The sequence below is a fragment of the Vigna angularis genome, chromosome 3, assembly GCF_016808095.1.
Source record: "Vigna angularis cultivar LongXiaoDou No.4 chromosome 3, ASM1680809v1, whole genome shotgun sequence".
Classification (NCBI taxonomy): Eukaryota; Viridiplantae; Streptophyta; class Magnoliopsida; order Fabales; family Fabaceae; genus Vigna; species Vigna angularis.
In genome coordinates this window covers 10930036-10948534 of record NC_068972.1, presented here as the reverse complement: position 1 = coordinate 10948534, position 18499 = coordinate 10930036, and the positions used below count along the sequence as shown (strand labels likewise).

Sequence of the window (18499 nt, the reverse complement as noted above, 5' to 3'; positions counted from 1 at the left end):
ATCTAACTTCTTATAAGAAACTTTACTTAAAAGAATGTAAGATATATAAGTTATAAGAGACTTTACTTAAAGGAATGTAATTACATCTTGGATATATAAATGTAAATCTCATCGAAGATAAAAGGGTTAAATATGTTTTTCGTGCCTTAAGTATCACACGATTTTGGGTTTAGTCCCTACTCGAAACTTTGATGGTTTTTAGTCCTCATAGTTTTGAAACTCTTACTATCAGTCCTTAAAATTGGACGGCGTTAACTTTTAGTAGATGTGGCAAACGGTGAGGCCACGTCTTATGCCATCTTGCCTCTTCACTCTCTGCCACGTTGCTTTTCTTTTTATCTGGCCAATAAGAATCTGACACGTGTCAGCCCCCTTCCACCCAAATTAGGGTTTGCCAGATTTGGGAAACTTGCCCCTGCACCTCCGCCACGATTTTGCTCTTCTATCTTACGTCGTCATGAGCCAAGAACGCGAGAAGGGAAGGGTTGCTCTCTTGCAGGTGGCGAATGGAGTTTCTGCTGTGTTTTCGGATTTGCAGGTCTGTTGCAGGTGATGGCGCCTCTGGATGACGGTGATGACGCGAGGGAGGATGTCGCAGCTTGCAAGGATTTTGCGCGTTGAAGGTGGTGTTGATGGAGGATGGCGTCGCTGTAGGGGAGCTTGCAAGATGAAGGCGCGATGGCGGAGAGGCTTAGGCGATTTAGGCTTCGTCGCATCACTCGCGATTTGGGATTTCGCTTGGTCGTGGTTCTCGATTGGTCGGAGCGAACTCGATGTGCGTCTTTCGGCACGATGCGATTTGCGATTGGGGTTGCTCGCGTTTTCTGGTTTTTTCTGAGTTTCAAGTGATTCTGGGAATGCCATGGATGCTCGCGTTTTCTGGAATGCCATGGAGCATGTGTTGACGGCGCGAAACAGTGGACGTTGGCGGCTGTCTGCTTCGCCGAAATGGGATGATAACCCCTGCTTTTGGGTCGCGCCGAATCAGAGGAAGGGGAGACCAGTCCTCACGACTCTGACCGGTTGTCGATGACGGCATCGGCGATGACCATCCTGGTTTGTGGCTCCCGGAGGCTGGGCTCTCTCAGGCGGCGATTGGCGGAGGAACGAGAGAGCTTCTCTCTCGCGCACGAAGAAAAGGCAAAGAGGGAGAAATCGACGTCGCGGCCGACAATGGCCCCGGTGGCGAATGGTGTCGCCGGCGACACCTTGGACTGAGCGGAAGGTCCGGCACGACGGCTGGTCCGATGGAGGCTAGGCTCTACCGGAGAAGATGAACAAAGTTCTCAAGCACAAGTAACGTGGCAAAGAGTAAAGAGGCAAGCTAGCATAAGACGTGGCATCGCCGTTTACCACATCTAAAGTTAACACCGTCCAATTTTAAGGACTAATAGTAAGAGTTTCAAAACTATGAGAACTAAAAACCATCAAAGTTTCGAGTAAGGACTAAACCCAAAATCGTGTGATACTTAAAGGACGAAAAACATGTTTAACCCAAAATAATAATAAGCACATGTCTCATTATTATATTATTATATCATAAGGTCTATTATTAATTTAAAATTCAATAACAATTTGTTATTTAAAGTTAGACAATATTAGGACTTTAAAAAAATCATTAATAATAAAAATTATATTATATATCGATATTTTTTTAATTTATAAAATAGCTATAAATTAGTCAATATAATGGTTGCTTTTTTTATGTATAAATTAGTTATTATTTAATTATTTTGTTCTTGTGCTTAAATTATAAAATGTTAAATATTGAAAAACAAAAGTGAAAAAGAGGTAAAATGTTTATTAACTTATTACCTCTGATCAAAAGTAAGTTGAACAAGTAAAAAATAAATTTCAAAACAATTAAAATTACAAAAAACAACATAAATCATAAGATTTTATTTAAAAATATAAAATCAATACAAATTATAATTATTAATTGACGGTATTTGTTTTTTGTTAGTTTTTTTTTTAATATCTATTTTGGTTCCTCAACTCGTAATGTATAATCAAATTCGTCTTACTTTTTTTAAAAATTTTAAAATTGTTTAATATTGTATAAAAGTGGTTTAAGTTGGTCTTTTTTGCTTATGATGTTAAAAATTGTCCCTGACCAAAATTGAATGAGTTGTCCACTTCTTCATTGCGCGTGGCACGATGTCAAATGAGGTGTCAATTTTAAAAATAAAACTTAATGACGTGAGGTCAAATGAGTTGACACTTCTTCATTGTGTTTCAGATCTTGCAAATTTTAGGAATTTCATATTAAGGTTTTGAATCAGAATTGATTTCGCGTTTTGGAGTTCTTTTCTTTGTTTGTGAATTGAGTTTCCTTTTCTTCGGTTAATCTCGCGTTTTGGGTTATGGTGTTCATTATTTTGCAATTTGGGATTTTCTGTTCTTAGCTTTCTCAATTTTCGAATTTGGGATTTGTAGTTTGTAGGTTGTTGAATTGGATTTTTGGGGTTCCTACTTTTGCGTTCTTGATTTTTCTGTGTTGGTTTGGTATTACAATTTGAGGCTAGGGAAGACGTTGATGGTGGTTGCCTAAGTTGCAGTAGGGAAGGCGCTGGTTGGGCGACCATGGGGTGTTGTGGTGACATTGAAAACTCTTTTTTTGATTGATATTTGCTGTATTGAGATTTTAGATGGAGATCTTCAACAAATTCTTTCTGCATTGGGGAAGGAAGAAATGATTGAAAAGGGAGAAGGAGGAGATAGGAGGAAGACCAATTTCTAACAGATTTTTCAATGTCAAATTTTCAAGTCATTAATTTTTATTTGTAAATTTTACACCTCAATTGACCTTAGTGTCACCCAATCGAAAGATGTACAGCTCATTCAGTTTTGGCCATAGGAACACTACACCATTTTGAGTTTTTAACACCGTCAACAAACAAAAAAGACTAATTTGAATCGTGCTTACACAATATGGAATAGTTTTAAATTTTTATAAAAGATAGGATTATTTTAAATCAATGTTACAATGAGAAATAAAAATAGGTATTAAGTTTCTTTTCTAAATCTAACTCAAAAATAGCCCTGTGGTATTGCCTTGTTTATGCCATTGAAGAATAAGTTGAAAGATACGGTACTTATTAACTAGTCATTTTCAATATAAAATTCTTATATTAATCCAATAAATAAACTTATGGAACAACAAAATAATATTTTTCAAAATGATTACTTTTTTACAAATTGTTAATATATAATCCGTATTGATATTTATTATACTTATTTGTTCAAAATGTATTGTTTATTTTTTATGCTATCATTTTCTTAAAAAAAAACATTTATGAATAGGGTGAGGGACCATCGACTGCCCCCACAGATCACCATCAGGCTTTCCAGTGTGCTTTGTCCCAGAATTACTCCAAGCTAAGCACGCTTAACCATGGAGTCCTTATGAGTCAGGCTACCGAAAAGCAAATGCATTTTAGTGATATGAGTAGTCAAATCAATTCCTTTAAGCTATCCTTCAACTGTATAGTCCCATACCTATACAGTCTCCAGATCCCTCTCATTCCGGTGTATGTTCGATTCATCCATGTACCCCTTCCACCCGAAGCTTCCAAGCTAAGCACGCTTAACCATGGAGTTCTTATGAGTCAAGCTACCGAAAAGCAAATGCATTTTGGTGATATGAGTAGTCAAATCAATTCCTTTAAGCTATCCTTCAACTGTATAGTCCCATACCTATACAGTCTCCAGATCCCTCTCATTCCGGTGTATGTTCGATTCATCCATGTACCCCTTCCACCCGAAGCTGCCAGGAGCCGCTCCTTGTCTGTGCCCCCTGCACCATGCTTCTTGCACCGGCGTCACTCCCCGCCCTCGTCTCCGTGCCCGGGTGTCACAAATATAAAAACGCCGAGAGTTCTTAAACATGTATCACAACCAGAATAATTAAATTTATCGAGTCTTGACAATATTTATTTTAAGACATAAAACTTAGGGTCAGTAATAAAAACATTTCACAAACACCAACTTTATGCATTTTAAAAAGTTTTTAACTACAAATCTTAGTCTTTTTTAAGTCTAATATGTTTATATAGATATTATAGATATAGGTTGTGAAAACCTAAGAAATGGTATAAGAATGGTGGTTATTTTTAAAATATGAAACTAGAGTATTGTAATAATAAAAAATTGAAACTATAAATAAATTTTCTGTAAATTAAAACCACTATCTTTTTATATTTTTTTACTAAACTTTTTTTTTATATTTTTGTTAGATTTCTAATCTCAATAATGTAATATTTTATTTAATAATGCAAAATTATTAAATAAAACATTATAAATGTGATAATCAACAAGTAAAATAGACTATCATATGACTACCATGTTACAGTCATTCATAAAAGATGTAATGAATATAGATAGTCACATATTTACAGTAAAAAAAAAAGTTTGTAAAAAAAATTATACAAAATCGAATTTTATCCTAAACTATGTTGTTGCATTATCTACACCCTACGCTGGGTTAACTAAGACGTCTTCATCTGGTTAGACCATTTAAGTGATCATGACAAACAAAAGAATAAACAAACAAATCCAAAAGAAAAGGTAAATTAATGTATCGAAAAAATCAATCATACAACATGTATAGAGATATTAACATATATAAACATTCCTATCAACAAATCTTAGCACATGCATTTATTCATACTAGACTCAACCATGCAGATACATGTATTGATATCAGACTCTAGTGAGTTATGCACTTGTGGTAGTCTCTCTCTAAATTTATTGTCAATAAGTTTCATCCTACCAAAGACAAGGTTCATCCCTTAACATCTTTAACCAAGGTAAAGCTATTAGACTAGGACATCTTACTCCTCTCCTCCACATACCTCATTATTCTCTACTTGAGATTAAATGGCTATTAAAGCTACAAGATAACTCTCAATACGAAATTCATATATCAATATATATACTACTAAAATCACCACAAGAAACTTTTCATTGAAATTTCTTTCACAACATTTATCATACATACTCACAATCATGTTATCAATCCATGAAACATCATAATACATACTAAACATACATAAAAACCATGGTAAATCCATCTCAAACAAATCAAAGCATAAAAAATTCTAACATACACCTTAACACTCAAAAGTGACGTCTAACGTTAAACCTTTCACAAAAGATGACGCTCAACAACAATCTTAATGCTCATCGATAAAACTTTTGCAAAAGGTAGTGCTCAACAACAATCCTAACACTCAACAACATTCTTCCGCATATTATCGTGCTCAACGACACTTGTCTTTTGCTTAGGGACGTGGAATTAAAATTGTTCCAACCATGCAATTAAAATGACACTCAGTGGTTCCCTCCACCGCTCAATACCAAAACATCCGCATTTTCTCATGCTCAACGTTTTGAAACTGAAATCTCCTAAACCTGCACAATGAACTTGTGCTCAACACTATGCCAAATATCAACAAAAGGAAATTCAATGATTTGTGAAAATGAAACATATTCAACTAATCAAATTGGTATTCCCTTAGTACTTGGATAAAAAACAATTTTTAATGTCAGAACACATACAAATTGGTTCAATTGATCAGATCTTCATTTTTCAAATTCAATTCAATTCAACTAACTCAACAAAATAACATTGAAAACAACCAACATCAACAAATCAACCAATTTCAAACATATAAAACATGCAAACTGAAATTCTAAAAACATATATAATTTTAAAATAAGGTAATTAGTTTTCCTTAACTAAAAGATAACCAACTACACAAGAATCCTCAACACATACAAGCTCTATTTGTCTCTTATGAATAACACAAACATGATCAAGACACTTATGACCACTTGATCACCAAAGACTCTTAAAGAAAGTTCAAACTCCACATGCGAACTAGGACAATACAAATGCATAGACTAAGATAAAAGGGCAAAAAATTAATTTACTCTAATGCAGAAACCAATCACATAGAAATGGATACCTCACTTCGAGGATCTCCCTAGCGATTTAATATTCAAATAAACAAACAAATGGTTAGAAACTTTAGTGAGGTGAGAGAAAACTATAGAGAAAAAGAGTTTAGAAAGATGATAGTGATTTAAAATAATGAATGTCGTTTATAAAAAATTTACTTACACTTTAAAACTTTTAATATTAAAATAATCAAATCTCATTATTTAAAACACACTATTAATTCTAAAACATCTCTTACAATTTTGTCATAAGATAATAATTTTTTTTTTTGGCAACATTGAGTTTAAAATAAGTGTAACATTGAATTTCTAATTTTAGTTTGAATTTGATATTACTTGTACTTACTTCCTCTGATAAAAAAACATTCAATCTTCAAAGCTAACCCATTTACACCCAACAAACAAAGGTTTAATTGCTTTGTTCCTGGTTTGGGTGTAGTGTGTCAAGTTCGTCTACCCTTTTAAAAAAGTTTCAATTTCGTTTAAAAGTTGTTTAAAAGTTTCAATTTCGTCCAAACGTGGTAAAGTTTGCCTCAATCAAGTCCCTTCCGTTAAATACAAACTAACGGAGTTAACTTTTTTTTTTCTCTCTCCTCTACTTTTCTGTGCAAAGCAGCTATTTATCAGTACTCTCTTCTGCATCTCTGGATAAAGTGATACGAAATGAGTAAAAAATTGTTAAAACTTGTGAAATCATAATTTTTAGTCATATGATTTATTTAAATCATATTTTTGATTTATTTAAACTTGCACTGCAGTAATCTTACTAATTATTTTATTATAGAGTAATTTAAAATTGAATTGAATTTATTAGATTATATTATAAATACGAAGGAAAATACACAATCTAACATATACGTGATTGTAAGACGAAAAAATAAAATAAACTGTAGTCACATATTTCTACAGATAAAACTCTTAACAAATAATCTTCATCAATGAATTTTATTTAAGTTTTTTTTTAAAGTTAAATAATCAAAATAAGATTATTAGTTAAAATAATATTAACGTATTTTATATATTTATATACCTTTATTTAGAATTAAAATTCCTTTTTAAGAAAAATATATTTTGTTATATTTTGTGATACAAATTTTTTAAACTGTTTTTTAAAAGATAAAATTCATTTCAACTTATGTTTTATCATACAATTTTTTTAATTATATTTGAAAAATAATTGATAAATAAAAACTTATATATTTTTATTTTATATTTTATATGATTTCATTTGTTATATAAAATAGTATCATCCTAAAGTTAAATTAGAATAAAAAATGTTTAATTATATAAAATCAATCATTTTAAATTAAAGTTTAATTATAATAGAATATCCATGATTACTTTTAATTTTAATTTTTTTAACAGGATGAATGATGATGAGAAAACCAAAGGGTTTGTTGGTTCACCCAGTGCTTCGAGCTTGAAGACGATGAATGAAGATTGGATTTGAAATGAAATAAAAAAATAATACAAAGTATTGTTCTTGATCGAAATCAGAAAAAAAAAGTGATGAAAATGAGTGTGAGATTTGTTAGAGTGAGAGAGAGAGACAAGTTTTGTAAGAGTGTGAGATTTAAGTCTTTTCATTTATTATATACTTAATTTTAAAATATCATTAAAAGTACAGGAAACATCTTTTACTTATTTTGTATCACTTTATCCAGAGGTACACAGGATAAAGTATTGATAAAGAACTGCTTTGCACAGAAAAGTAGAGGAAAGAAAAAAAAAGTCAATACCATTAGTCTGTATTTAACGGAAATGACTTGATTGATTGAAGCAAATTTTACCACGTTTTGACGAAATTGAAACTTTTAAACCACGTTTGAACGAAATTGAAATTTTTTTAAAAAGACGGATGAACTTGAGACACTACACCCAAACTAGGGAAAAAAAAACAATTAAACTCAAACAAATTTGGCAACCACTAGTGATGAAAAGCATTGCAGAAATGGATTTCACAGAAGAGGAATTCAATTGAATCTATTGAATTGAAATCATGTATTACTTTTAGAATAAACTTTCTTGAATGCATCAATACTTCTTAAGAAACAGTCATTGACTTTTATAAGAGTCTTATAATTGTTTGTTAGTGTATATGTTTTACGAAATTTACTTTTATCTATATAAATTATTTTGTTATTTTATGCTTTAAATTTTATAATTAATTTTTTAAAATTTAATTAACTACCTATAATAAAATTATGAAAAATATTTATTTTTTAAAATAATTATGATAAAAATTATTTTTTTTACCATTAATAAAAATTAATAAAAAGAAATAGTGGATACATATTCTCAATAGTCATCCATAAATCTAATAGCACCTGCAAAATTTTCCGGAAAACTCTCATCAAACATTTTAGAATAATTTTTAAACTCTTTTAAAATGCTTAATTCTATAATAATAAATCTTATTATGGATGGTTCACATTAAACAATCTATAGTATTTAAAAATTAATTTCAAACTATGAAAAACGGTTCCAAAATTCTTATTTTGGAATAAATTTTCTGAAATATTGGAGTGTTCAGAATTCAAAAGCTTTTAGATGCATCAGGGATCATATTTTCTGGAAAAAAAAAATAAAACCATAAGTATTCTTTTAAGGTACTTTTCTTCATCCTTGTAACAGAAAGGTGTGTAAAGCAAGTACAAGAATGCAAAAGGTAATTTTTTTTTTCAGATTATTAACAAATTATGGGCTAAATCCCACAAATATCTTTATCTTTATATAATAATAATAAAGCTTAAAAAGTGTTGCATCGAAATAAATTAATAATTTGCTGTGATCGAAAATTCCTCTAACAAAAAGTGTTCAAATCCAAATCAATCTAATGAAAAAATAGAGTTAAAATTCATAAAAGAAAGTAAAAAATCGAAACAAACAACTTTGATAGTTTTTAAAACAAATGTAATCTATTTTTATTAGAAAAGACTAGCAAGTACAAAATTTTCAATAGCCAAATTTTAGTTTTTAATTTTCTATTATTTTTATTCAAGTAATATATATATATATAATTTTTTTCATTGTACTTGCGTTCTTGCAAATAGAGAAATCCCACTAAAGAAAATATTAAAATTGGTAAATGAAAATAGCAGTAAGAATGAATTGTTAAAAATTGCAAAATGAGCCATTTCTTCCTATCACATCAGGCCATTTCTTCTTGCACCCCATATTTTCAATCAGCACCTTCATAAATTTTGGAATTAAATTCGGTATTTGTAGTTTTGGTGTTGGAGAGTTGGTATATATTTGTAAACGTTGTGTCGTGCTAGGTGGTCGTCGCTTGTGCATAGAAGATTTTTGCAAATCGTGTTCTTTAAATTAATTTTTTCATTTTTAGTTTTAGATCGTATAATATAGACACTCTATAAATTATACAATTCAAAATGTTAAATATAAATCAATTTAATATCCCTTTAACCTAAAACTAACCCAAATCATTATGCATCTCATTCTAGGATGTGTATGTACTTTTTATGTTCTAAAATATCCATTTCATCTGACACATTCTCAAATGATAATTCAAATGGAAACTATAAGAAATCCGCTAGATAAGAAAAAAGTTATCATTTTTTTAGCATAATAATTGAAACTCATGAAATCATAGTAATTTAGAAATAGCCAAGAAATGCACAAGAAAGGGAGAGTTAGAAATAGGTGGTATTTAGTTTGTATTAACATGTGACAGTGACTCCTCGAAAATGGCTTCTTCACTAACTAAAAGAAGAAAAGAGTGAAAAGTGGAAGAGTAATTTTGGCCATTTATGCGATGTTGCTGGTTTGATCCATTCTAAAGCTAAGAGAATTGTTTGTTTCACTACTTCAACCATGTCAAGTTAAAACCGAAAGGCCAAGGTGTGTCACAGTAATACGTGACTAATCACATTGTTAATAATTTAAGGATATAATATACCACATTATTATACACGAACCTTAACCTTTGAACAATATAATAATATTATGTTCCTTGGTCCAAATGCCGGCAGGCACAGCTACTTCAAACTTTGTACAACTTGTATATCGATCATGTACACACGCAAATAGTCTTCTCTGCTCGTTGGAACCTTTCTTCCTCTACATGGCTTGAACATGGCACATTCCTCGTGTCCATCTCACAGACGCTTCTTCTTTCATCAAAACTCAAGTCAAAGCCTATTGTCAAATACTTTCTGTTTCATCAGAATTTGAGTTGTTGTGCCACCACGAACGAACACGTGCTAGCTTCTCTCTGTGACCTACCATCACCTGCTAGAGCCTTGCCATAACCCCATATCTCACTTCCCAGCTGGAAAATTTTCAGTGTGGTTGAAGAAAAGAAGGGAAAGAGGAACTAAAGTCAAAGGTGTGATATATTTGGAAATTTTTTATCTGGGTTATCATGATCAGGGTTATTCATGCTTAGATTCTTGTTCCATTTTAGATGTTGACTTGATATGTTATTGTTTATTGAGTCTTATTCAAAGTGGTGGGTTAAGTCTGTTGGGCATATGTACTTTTCTGCAGTTTGCTTAGTTGGTCAACTTACATGCACAAATGTATATTTCTTGATGGGATATTCAGTAGTGTATGACAGAAGTACTTGATTCAAAAGAATTGTAGAAATGCTAAACGTTTTTTCTTCATCATTTTCCGTGAGGGATTCCTCATTCATGTCATGTACTCGTTACTTTTTGATTTAGAAATACCGGTTGAGGTTAAACTTTTAGATTTATTTTGCAAATCTAGTCAGTGGTTAACTAAATCCTAGTGTATCCAATGGATTGCTTATTCTGAATATTGACTTCTCCTTTATAGGCTCTTTGCTTTATATTCGTTGTTTTTCCTGAAATTGTTTTGTTGTAACATGAAATCTTATTTGACTATTCTTGTACTTTCTAACTGTCATCAAATTATGGATTTGGTTCCTTATGTTAATTTGTATTGCTTCTGATAAAATTCCATTTAAGCTTTCTCTGTTGTGACCGCACCTGACAGATGGCAGGGAACTTCAGATTCACAATGGATCAAAAGGACATTGTTAGATTATTGACTACAACTATAGATAGTTTCATTCAAGATAGGTTAATCAACAAAGAGCAAAGAGCCCAGCACAAAGAACAGTGTGCAGAGAGGTTAGCAGCTGAAGAAGGAAGTTGTGATAAGGACAGTGAGGTGGAATACTCTGATCAAGCAGTATTAGCAAATCTGGATTGGGGTATTGAAGCCCTTGAAGAAGCTATCAATACATATAACATGGAAACTAAGCTTGCTAGGCTAGATTATGCAGAGAAGATGTTGCAAGTGTGTGCAATGTTGAATCCTAAGCAAAAGACTGCTGGAGTGCCAAACTACTACCTCTCAGCTTGGGCACATCTAAATCTATCTTATTTATGGAAGTTGAGGAACAGCATTCAAAATTGTATTCTCCATGCTCTTGAGATGTTCATTGTTGACCCCTTTTTTTCACGGATTGATTTTGCTCCTGAACTCTGGACGAACCTGTTTCTTCCACACATGAGCTCAATTGTGGGTTGGTATTCTGAGGAGAGGCATAGGCTTATGATGGAAGTGATACCAGACTCAAGTGATTTGTCCTTTACAGCTGATTTTGATCGGTTTTTCAACGAGTCTTTGGTATTTTCTATGAGGCCACATCAGTTAGACAAATTGCAAAAGCTGGAGCAGCTTTATGCAGAATCATTGGATGAAAACACACGGCTATACGCAAAATATTATAAAGATTGCATGAATTCTGATTCCACTTCAGGCAAGAAGGCAGCTCCTATGTTGCCTATTGCTGAGCCACCAAGGACTCCTTTGCATGAGTTGAGTCGGTCTGTTCCTGATTTTGTAAAATTTGGCCCTATCTTGCCCAAGAGTGCGGGCTTCTCTTTGACAACAAGATCAAAAGATGGTGTAAATGAAACAATCAGGTTCGGTTTTAATTTCTTTGAATCTGTGTTCACGTGTCTGTTTGTTTTGCAAATTCAGTACCAAAAAGTTTGTTATCTTGGTCAACTATTTAGCTAAAGAGAATTTTTACAGTTTAGCCTCATAATATCTTTTCTTTCTGGATGCTAAATTTCAGCACAGAGAATTCAACTTCCAGCCAATCAAAGGTTGAGAAATCATCCATATGGGCTGCTAAGGTGATGCAAAGATATATATGTATATGCTAGCTGCTAATAATATAGTTCTTGTCTGTAGATTTAGATTTTAGAGTAAGATTGTGTATAGGCCTCATGATAAATTATCACATACAGGAAAGTATCATTGAGGAGAATGAGAATGAAGATGATTCAGATTCTGAGCTTGATGATGGTTCAGTGGATTCAGATAGAAGAAACAATATTTTATCACCAGGACTGAAGATGGCCAAGGATGAGGATATTGAACTAAAGGCGCCTCTATCAAACCATAAGAATAAGATTCATTCTCCTGATATCTTCTCTCCCTTGGATTCCCCAAAAGCAGGTTCAAATAATTCGTCAACAATTCCTGATACAAACAATAAGAGAGAACCCAAGTATCTTCGGTTACTGTCTACTCGTTTGAGGGACTCAACTATTTCTGACTCTTTATCATCATCATCTCTAGAAATGAGCACGGATCATATGTTGAACTCTGACACAGAAATAAGGGTATACACTAGAATAGTAAATTCCCCTTGTTATTTAGTACAATGTTTGTTCACATGTGTAACGGTTCTTTGGAATATAGGGCTTGAAGAATATGAAGAGGAAAAACAATAACCAAACACCAAGTATGAATCATGACAGTGGGAATAGCCTAGGACTAAATGACAGGTAATCACCATTTTTTGCATTTATGATAGATTTTATGATGTTCTTGTGCTAATGTTTGGGTTTGTGTCGAGTAAAAACATGATTTCACTCCCATTGTTGAAATGTCTTTGAGTTTGCAGTTCCCTTTGTGAAAGTGACGAGGAAAATCAAAGCTTAACTATGTTGCCTAAGTTAGAGAAGCTGACAATTGGACCAAAACCACCAAAAGATTTTGTTTGCCCAATCACAGGTCAGATATTTTGTGATCCTGTGACCCTTGAAACAGGCCAGACTTATGAAAGAAAAGCAATTCAAGAATGGCTCAGAACAGGTAACACGACATGCCCCATCACGCGACAGCCTCTGTCTGCAAATATATTGCCCAAAACAAACTATGTTTTGAAGAGATTGATAACGTCATGGAAAGAACAGAATCCAGAGCTGGCGCATGAACTCTCGAATTCTAACACTCCAAGGGGTTCTTCCTGTTCTCCATCTGCAAAAGACTTTCAAATGCTCTCCATTACACATAGAGCAACTGATTCACCAGGTCTGAAGAGCAAAGAAAATTATACTAGACAAAGAAGCAACAGATTTATGCGAGTTTCTGTTGCAACATCTCCAACTAGTGTGCTATCTCAAGCTGTAGTTGAAACAATTTTGAATTCCTTGAAACCTTACGTTTCAAGTCTTTCTACGTCAGAAAACTTGGAAGAATGTGAAGAAGCAGTGATGGAAATAGCAAGATTATGGAAAGATTCAAAGACAGATCCTCAGATTCATGGTTATTTATCAAAGCCAGAAATCATAAGTGGTTTGGTTGAAATTCTTTCAGCTTCTATGAGTAGAGTAGTTTTGAGAACATCAATTTGTATACTCTCTGAGTTGATATTTTTAGATGAAAGTGTTGGAGAAACACTTAACAGTGTTGATTCTGATTTTGATTGCTTGGCTGCTCTGCTTAAGAACGGTTTAGCTGAGGCTGTTCTTCTTATTTACCAACTAAGGCCAGTTTTTGCTCAGCTTTTGGCACATGAGCTTGTACCATCTCTTGTGCAAGTTATTCAGAACGAAAATGAGGCTTCAGATGATTTTCAGTTAGTAATAGACCCCAAAGATGCTGCCATAGCAATTCTTGAGCAGATTTTAATAGGAGGGGATGAATATAGCAGGTCCCTTAATGCTTTGAGTGTTATTTCTGAAAATGGAATTCCATCCTTAGCAAAGTATCTAGAGAGGATGGAGGGAAGGAGGTCTGTTGTTTCCATACTTTTGTGTTGTATGCAAGCTGAAAAGGGTTGCAAGAGTTTGATAGCCAACAGAATTGAATTGTCTCCTGTGCTTGAATTATTTCACGCTGGAAATGATAGTGTGCGAGGCATATGCGTGGAGTTTCTCTCCGAACTGGTTCAATTGAATAGGTAAGTGTTTATCACAAGCCAAGTCTTATTTTCTTTTCTGCTATTTACTCTCAAACGAAAATGCCATTGTTTTAATCATCTTCAATACTTTTTATGTACATAACTATTAACTATAGTTCAGTCCCTAAATCTATCCCTTAGAAAATAATAGAAACATGTTCTCGTGCTTTTAGAAGCATCACAACTATGTTTACACTAAACTGGGAAATTAAAGGAACATAATTGCATTTTTAACACAAGATGGTAAATCATCATAATAGTACGATGAAAATGACTATTTAACCAAATTATTTTTTACGGCATTACAGAAGGACAGTCTGCAACCAGATATTACAAGCAATCAAGGATGAAGGAGCATTTAGTACGATGCATACGTTTCTTGTATATCTTCAGATGGCTCCAATGGAGCATCAACTTGCTGTTGCTAGTCTTCTTCTTCAGATTGATCTTCTGGTTAGCCTTTCGAGATTAATTCTTGTTACTAAGATGTGATTCCCCTGTTTCCTTACTATATTTATTTTTCTGTCAAATCTTCAGGTTGAGCCACGGAAAATGAGCATTTACAGGGAAGAAGCGATAGAGATACTTATAGAAGCACTTTGGCAAAAGGATTTCTCAAATACTCAAATGAAGGCTCTAGATGCTTTACTGTTTCTTATTGGACAAGTAACCACCACTGGAAAGTCATACACTGAAGCTTGGTTGCTCAAGATTGCAGGATTTGATCAACCTTACAATGCTTTACTTAAGGCTGGGCAGTTGGGACAGTATGACAATGATTCAATGGAAACAATGGTTTGGGGCTACGTGGCATTGATTTATGTTTGGGTTTTATTGATAATTGGTTTCTCTCCATCCTAACAGATTTTTATTATGTAGGAGGATGAAAAAAATGCTATGAACTCTTGGCAGAAAAGGGTAGCTTTTGTGCTTTGCAACCATGAAAATGGTTCAATATTTCAAGCTTTGGAAGAATGCCTAAGGAGTAATTCTTTAAAGATGGCAAAATCTTGCCTTGTTCTTGTGGCATGGCTCACACACATGCTCTCTACTCTTCCTGATACCGGCATAAAGGATGTTGCTCGCAAATCTTTGCTTGATGAACTTATAAATATCCTGCAATCATCTAAGAACCTAGAGGAGATGATATTGGCTAGCCTAGCCCTGAAAACTTTCCTTAGTGATCCAAGTACGTTTATCTAGTATCAGTCGTAGACTTTATATATTAGTTCTATACAAAGGATTACTAAATGGAAATGGTCAATGTTTCAGTTACTCAAGAAGCACTTAGAGCTTATGCTAAGAGAATCTATAGAACCATGAGGAAGCTGAAGAAATATTCAACAGTAGCAGTTGATATTATGAAGGCCTTACTAAACTTAAACTCTGTTGATGTGGTGAGTAGAATGTAATCTGGAATATAGTTCAGTTCAGTTCGTTTAATATATCTGTTTAGAGAAATAACTATTTTTATTATCTATTTTATAGACAGAGTTGTGGAGTTGTAAGGAAGTTGTTGAGTTAGATTTGAGTTCAAATGGAGAGGTCCTTTCTTTGCATTACATGAATGGTCAGGTCTTGAGTGGACACTCTGATGGAACTATCAAGGTAGATTATCCTAACAACTAGAAACAGTGTGGTTGTGCTCCTATGTCTCGCTATTTGTCTTAACAGTGCCACTTGGTATCGTCTTACTAGGTATGGGATGCAAGAAAGAGAATACCAAGAGTGATTCAAGAAACCCGTGAGCACACAAAAGCTGTAACATCGCTATGTTCTTCAGATGATAGACTATTCAGCGGTTCCTTAGACAAAACCATTCGGGTAATCTATCTTATCATCGCAAGAAACATTGCTCTGATACTTGGTTAGCCAATATTTTATTTTGTTGCACCCACGAATTACTATTGTAGTTAAGATTTGAGGTGATGAGTTGCTCTTTGTTTGGCATGTTCACATCTTTCATCATTACTCGATTTCAAACTTGTTGATAAGCAGCTAAGATTAAATAAAGATACAGTTACAAACTGCACTATCATATGAGAATTGAAAAAAATAAAGCACCATTTCTCCTGGCAAGGGATAAACTGTCTATCCGAAACTAGATTGTGAGTGAAGTTTACTAGAATAAGTGAACATAAATGAATAAAAGCTCTGAATTTGCTAGTGTTGAAAACTGTAAAACAGAGATATCATTAACATCTTGCTTGAACAGATTTGGATGATTAACTACATAATGCATCTTTTTGTTGACCCTAGCTTAGTTATAGTATCGAATATGCACCACTGAATGATGCTGCTGATGTACAGGTTTGGACAATCAAACCAGATGAGATTAAATGTATAGATGTTCATGATGTAAAGGAGCCGGTGTATGAGCTGACAGCCAATGCCAAATTGGCATGCTATGTATCTCAAGGAAGTGGAGTTAAGGCAAGCCTAATAATATGTTTCTTGAACAGCTCAAATTGAAATGTAGTTCCCTCACAAGATAAAATTTTAAAAATTTGAGATGTTACAGGTTTTCAAGTGGTCAGAGGCTCCAAAGCTCATGAATTTCAACAAATATGTGAAATGCCTAGCTGTTGCTGGGGACAAACTGTATTGTGGCTGCTCTGGTTACAGCATCCAGGTAAGAACTTCTTACAGTACTTCATATTCTAGTGGTGTCTTTACCTGAAACAAACCAACCAACCAACAAAGAAAGCTTAAGCATTGACATCAATGTGCTGTTTTCTTCTACAAAGCAAACCACTTTTGCTACACATAAAAAAAACTTCTCTAGAATCTATTTCCCATCTTAAATATTGTGGGGCTGAATAATGGCAGGAGGTTGACTTATCCAAGAATACATCAAACTCATTCTTCTCTGGAACAAGAAAGTTGTTGGGAAAACAAACCATATACTCCCTTCGAGTTCATGATGATCTCCTCTTTGCTTGTGGTTCTTCAGTTGATGCAACTGCAGGAAAGGTAAATGCCAATTCTATAGTTTTGTGTCACCAAAGTTGTGTTGTGGCCATTCATTATAGACATGCACCCTTTCTTGCTGCACTTACTTTTCCATCAATTGATGTCAGATATTTTCACTTTCCTCCAAAATGGTGGTGGGGTCACTCTCAACTGGACTTGACATCCATCGCATAGCCATTAACAGTGACTTCATATTTGCTGGTACAAAATTTGGCACCATTGAGGTTTGGCTGAAAGATAAGCTCACCCGGGTTGCTTCAATCAAAATGGCTGGTGGTCACACAAAGATCACATCTTTAGTATCAGATGCAGATGGTATGATGCTTTTTGTTGGTTCTTCTGATGGCAAGATCCAGGTTAGGCCATGATCATTAGAACAATCATGAGATATAAAAATAAAGTTGCTTCTTTCCTGCTAACCCTTTCCCTTCATGGATTCTTGCTGCAGGTTTGGGCTTTGGATTAAGCACAGTTAATGAACAAGTATAATATTATCCCTTCTTCCTCATGTAAATCAATTGTTGATGAGTTTTTCCTATTTGGGATCCTAACTGATTCTATAGGTTGGCTAGTTAAAAAAGAGTTTTTGTTAGATTATACCATCCCAATAAGATATTTTACATTCATGTCCATGTATAAAAATTGAATTGAATTACAGTAAGTAAAACATCACCTTGCACAACACAAGCTTCTCTTTGTTAATACAACCATGAAACCAAAATGAGACATTTTTGAAGTAAGAGTATAATGGGATTGTAAATATAGGTTTAGGTTACTGCTTCGTTTTTTTGAGTGGTTTGTCATTATTTTGTTTTAGTTCTTTTATTTAATCTTTCATATTGTATTTGTTTGGATATTTATTTTTCTGATTTTCGTTTTTCTATTTTCTGACTTTTTAACTTATATAATTCGATAATATTTTAAACTGCACTCTTGACAACTCAAGATTTTTAAAGGAAAAGGAATAGTGACTTCAACTCTACCAAATTACATTTCATTCGAATAGATTTTTTTAGTAAGCAATAAAATTTTAGAAAGGTAAAATTATCCCATGACAACTTTATAAAAAAAAACTTTAACCATTGAGGTATCGATCGTTTTTATATTAAATATTACTAGTGAACACACTTTTTAGATAATACAAATTAATAAAATTATTATTATTGTTATATTATGATTTTAAAATTAAATATAAATAATTTTTAAACTAAGAAAATTTTAAAAAAGGTCAACTAGAAAATAGATAAATTTTAAAAAATAATCATTTAGACAAAATGTAATATGAATTTATATATAATTGTTTGTCACTAACCATATGTCGAAATTCTTTCTTTACTTCATTTTAACTTTCGTTAGATTGGAGGGTGTGACATC

General features: G+C 33.2%; 1 protein-coding gene across 1 annotated transcript; it reads left to right on the top strand.

Annotated features, from left to right (window-relative positions):
• Positions 1-10194: 10194 nt before the first annotated feature.
• On the top strand, positions 10195-17941 carry LOC108342139 (putative E3 ubiquitin-protein ligase LIN-1). The gene is made up of 17 exons (XM_017579854.2): positions 10195-10309; positions 10942-11879; positions 12035-12095; positions 12210-12587; positions 12667-12752; positions 12872-14152; positions 14461-14605; positions 14690-14947; positions 15032-15341; positions 15425-15549; positions 15641-15760; positions 15851-15976; positions 16463-16585; positions 16674-16784; positions 16982-17125; positions 17233-17481; positions 17574-17941. The coding sequence occupies exons 2-17, from the start codon at positions 10942-10944 to the stop codon at positions 17589-17591; spliced, it is 4473 nt and encodes a 1490-aa protein (XP_017435343.1). The 5' UTR covers positions 10195-10309; the 3' UTR covers positions 17592-17941.
• Positions 17942-18499: the final 558 nt, after the last annotated feature.

Excerpts from the sequence above, each read along its gene's own strand:
- LOC108342139 (XM_017579854.2), top strand. The coding sequence starts at position 10,942 with ATGGCAGGGAACTTCAGATTCACAATGGATCAAAAGGACATTGTTAGA. Across the intron at positions 12,753-12,871 it reads AGCCTAGGACTAAATGACAG|TTCCCTTTGTGAAAGTGACG; the intron begins GTAATCACCATT and ends TTGAGTTTGCAG. Across the intron at positions 14,948-15,031 it reads ATGATTCAATGGAAACAATG|GAGGATGAAAAAAATGCTAT; the intron begins GTTTGGGGCTAC and ends TTTATTATGTAG.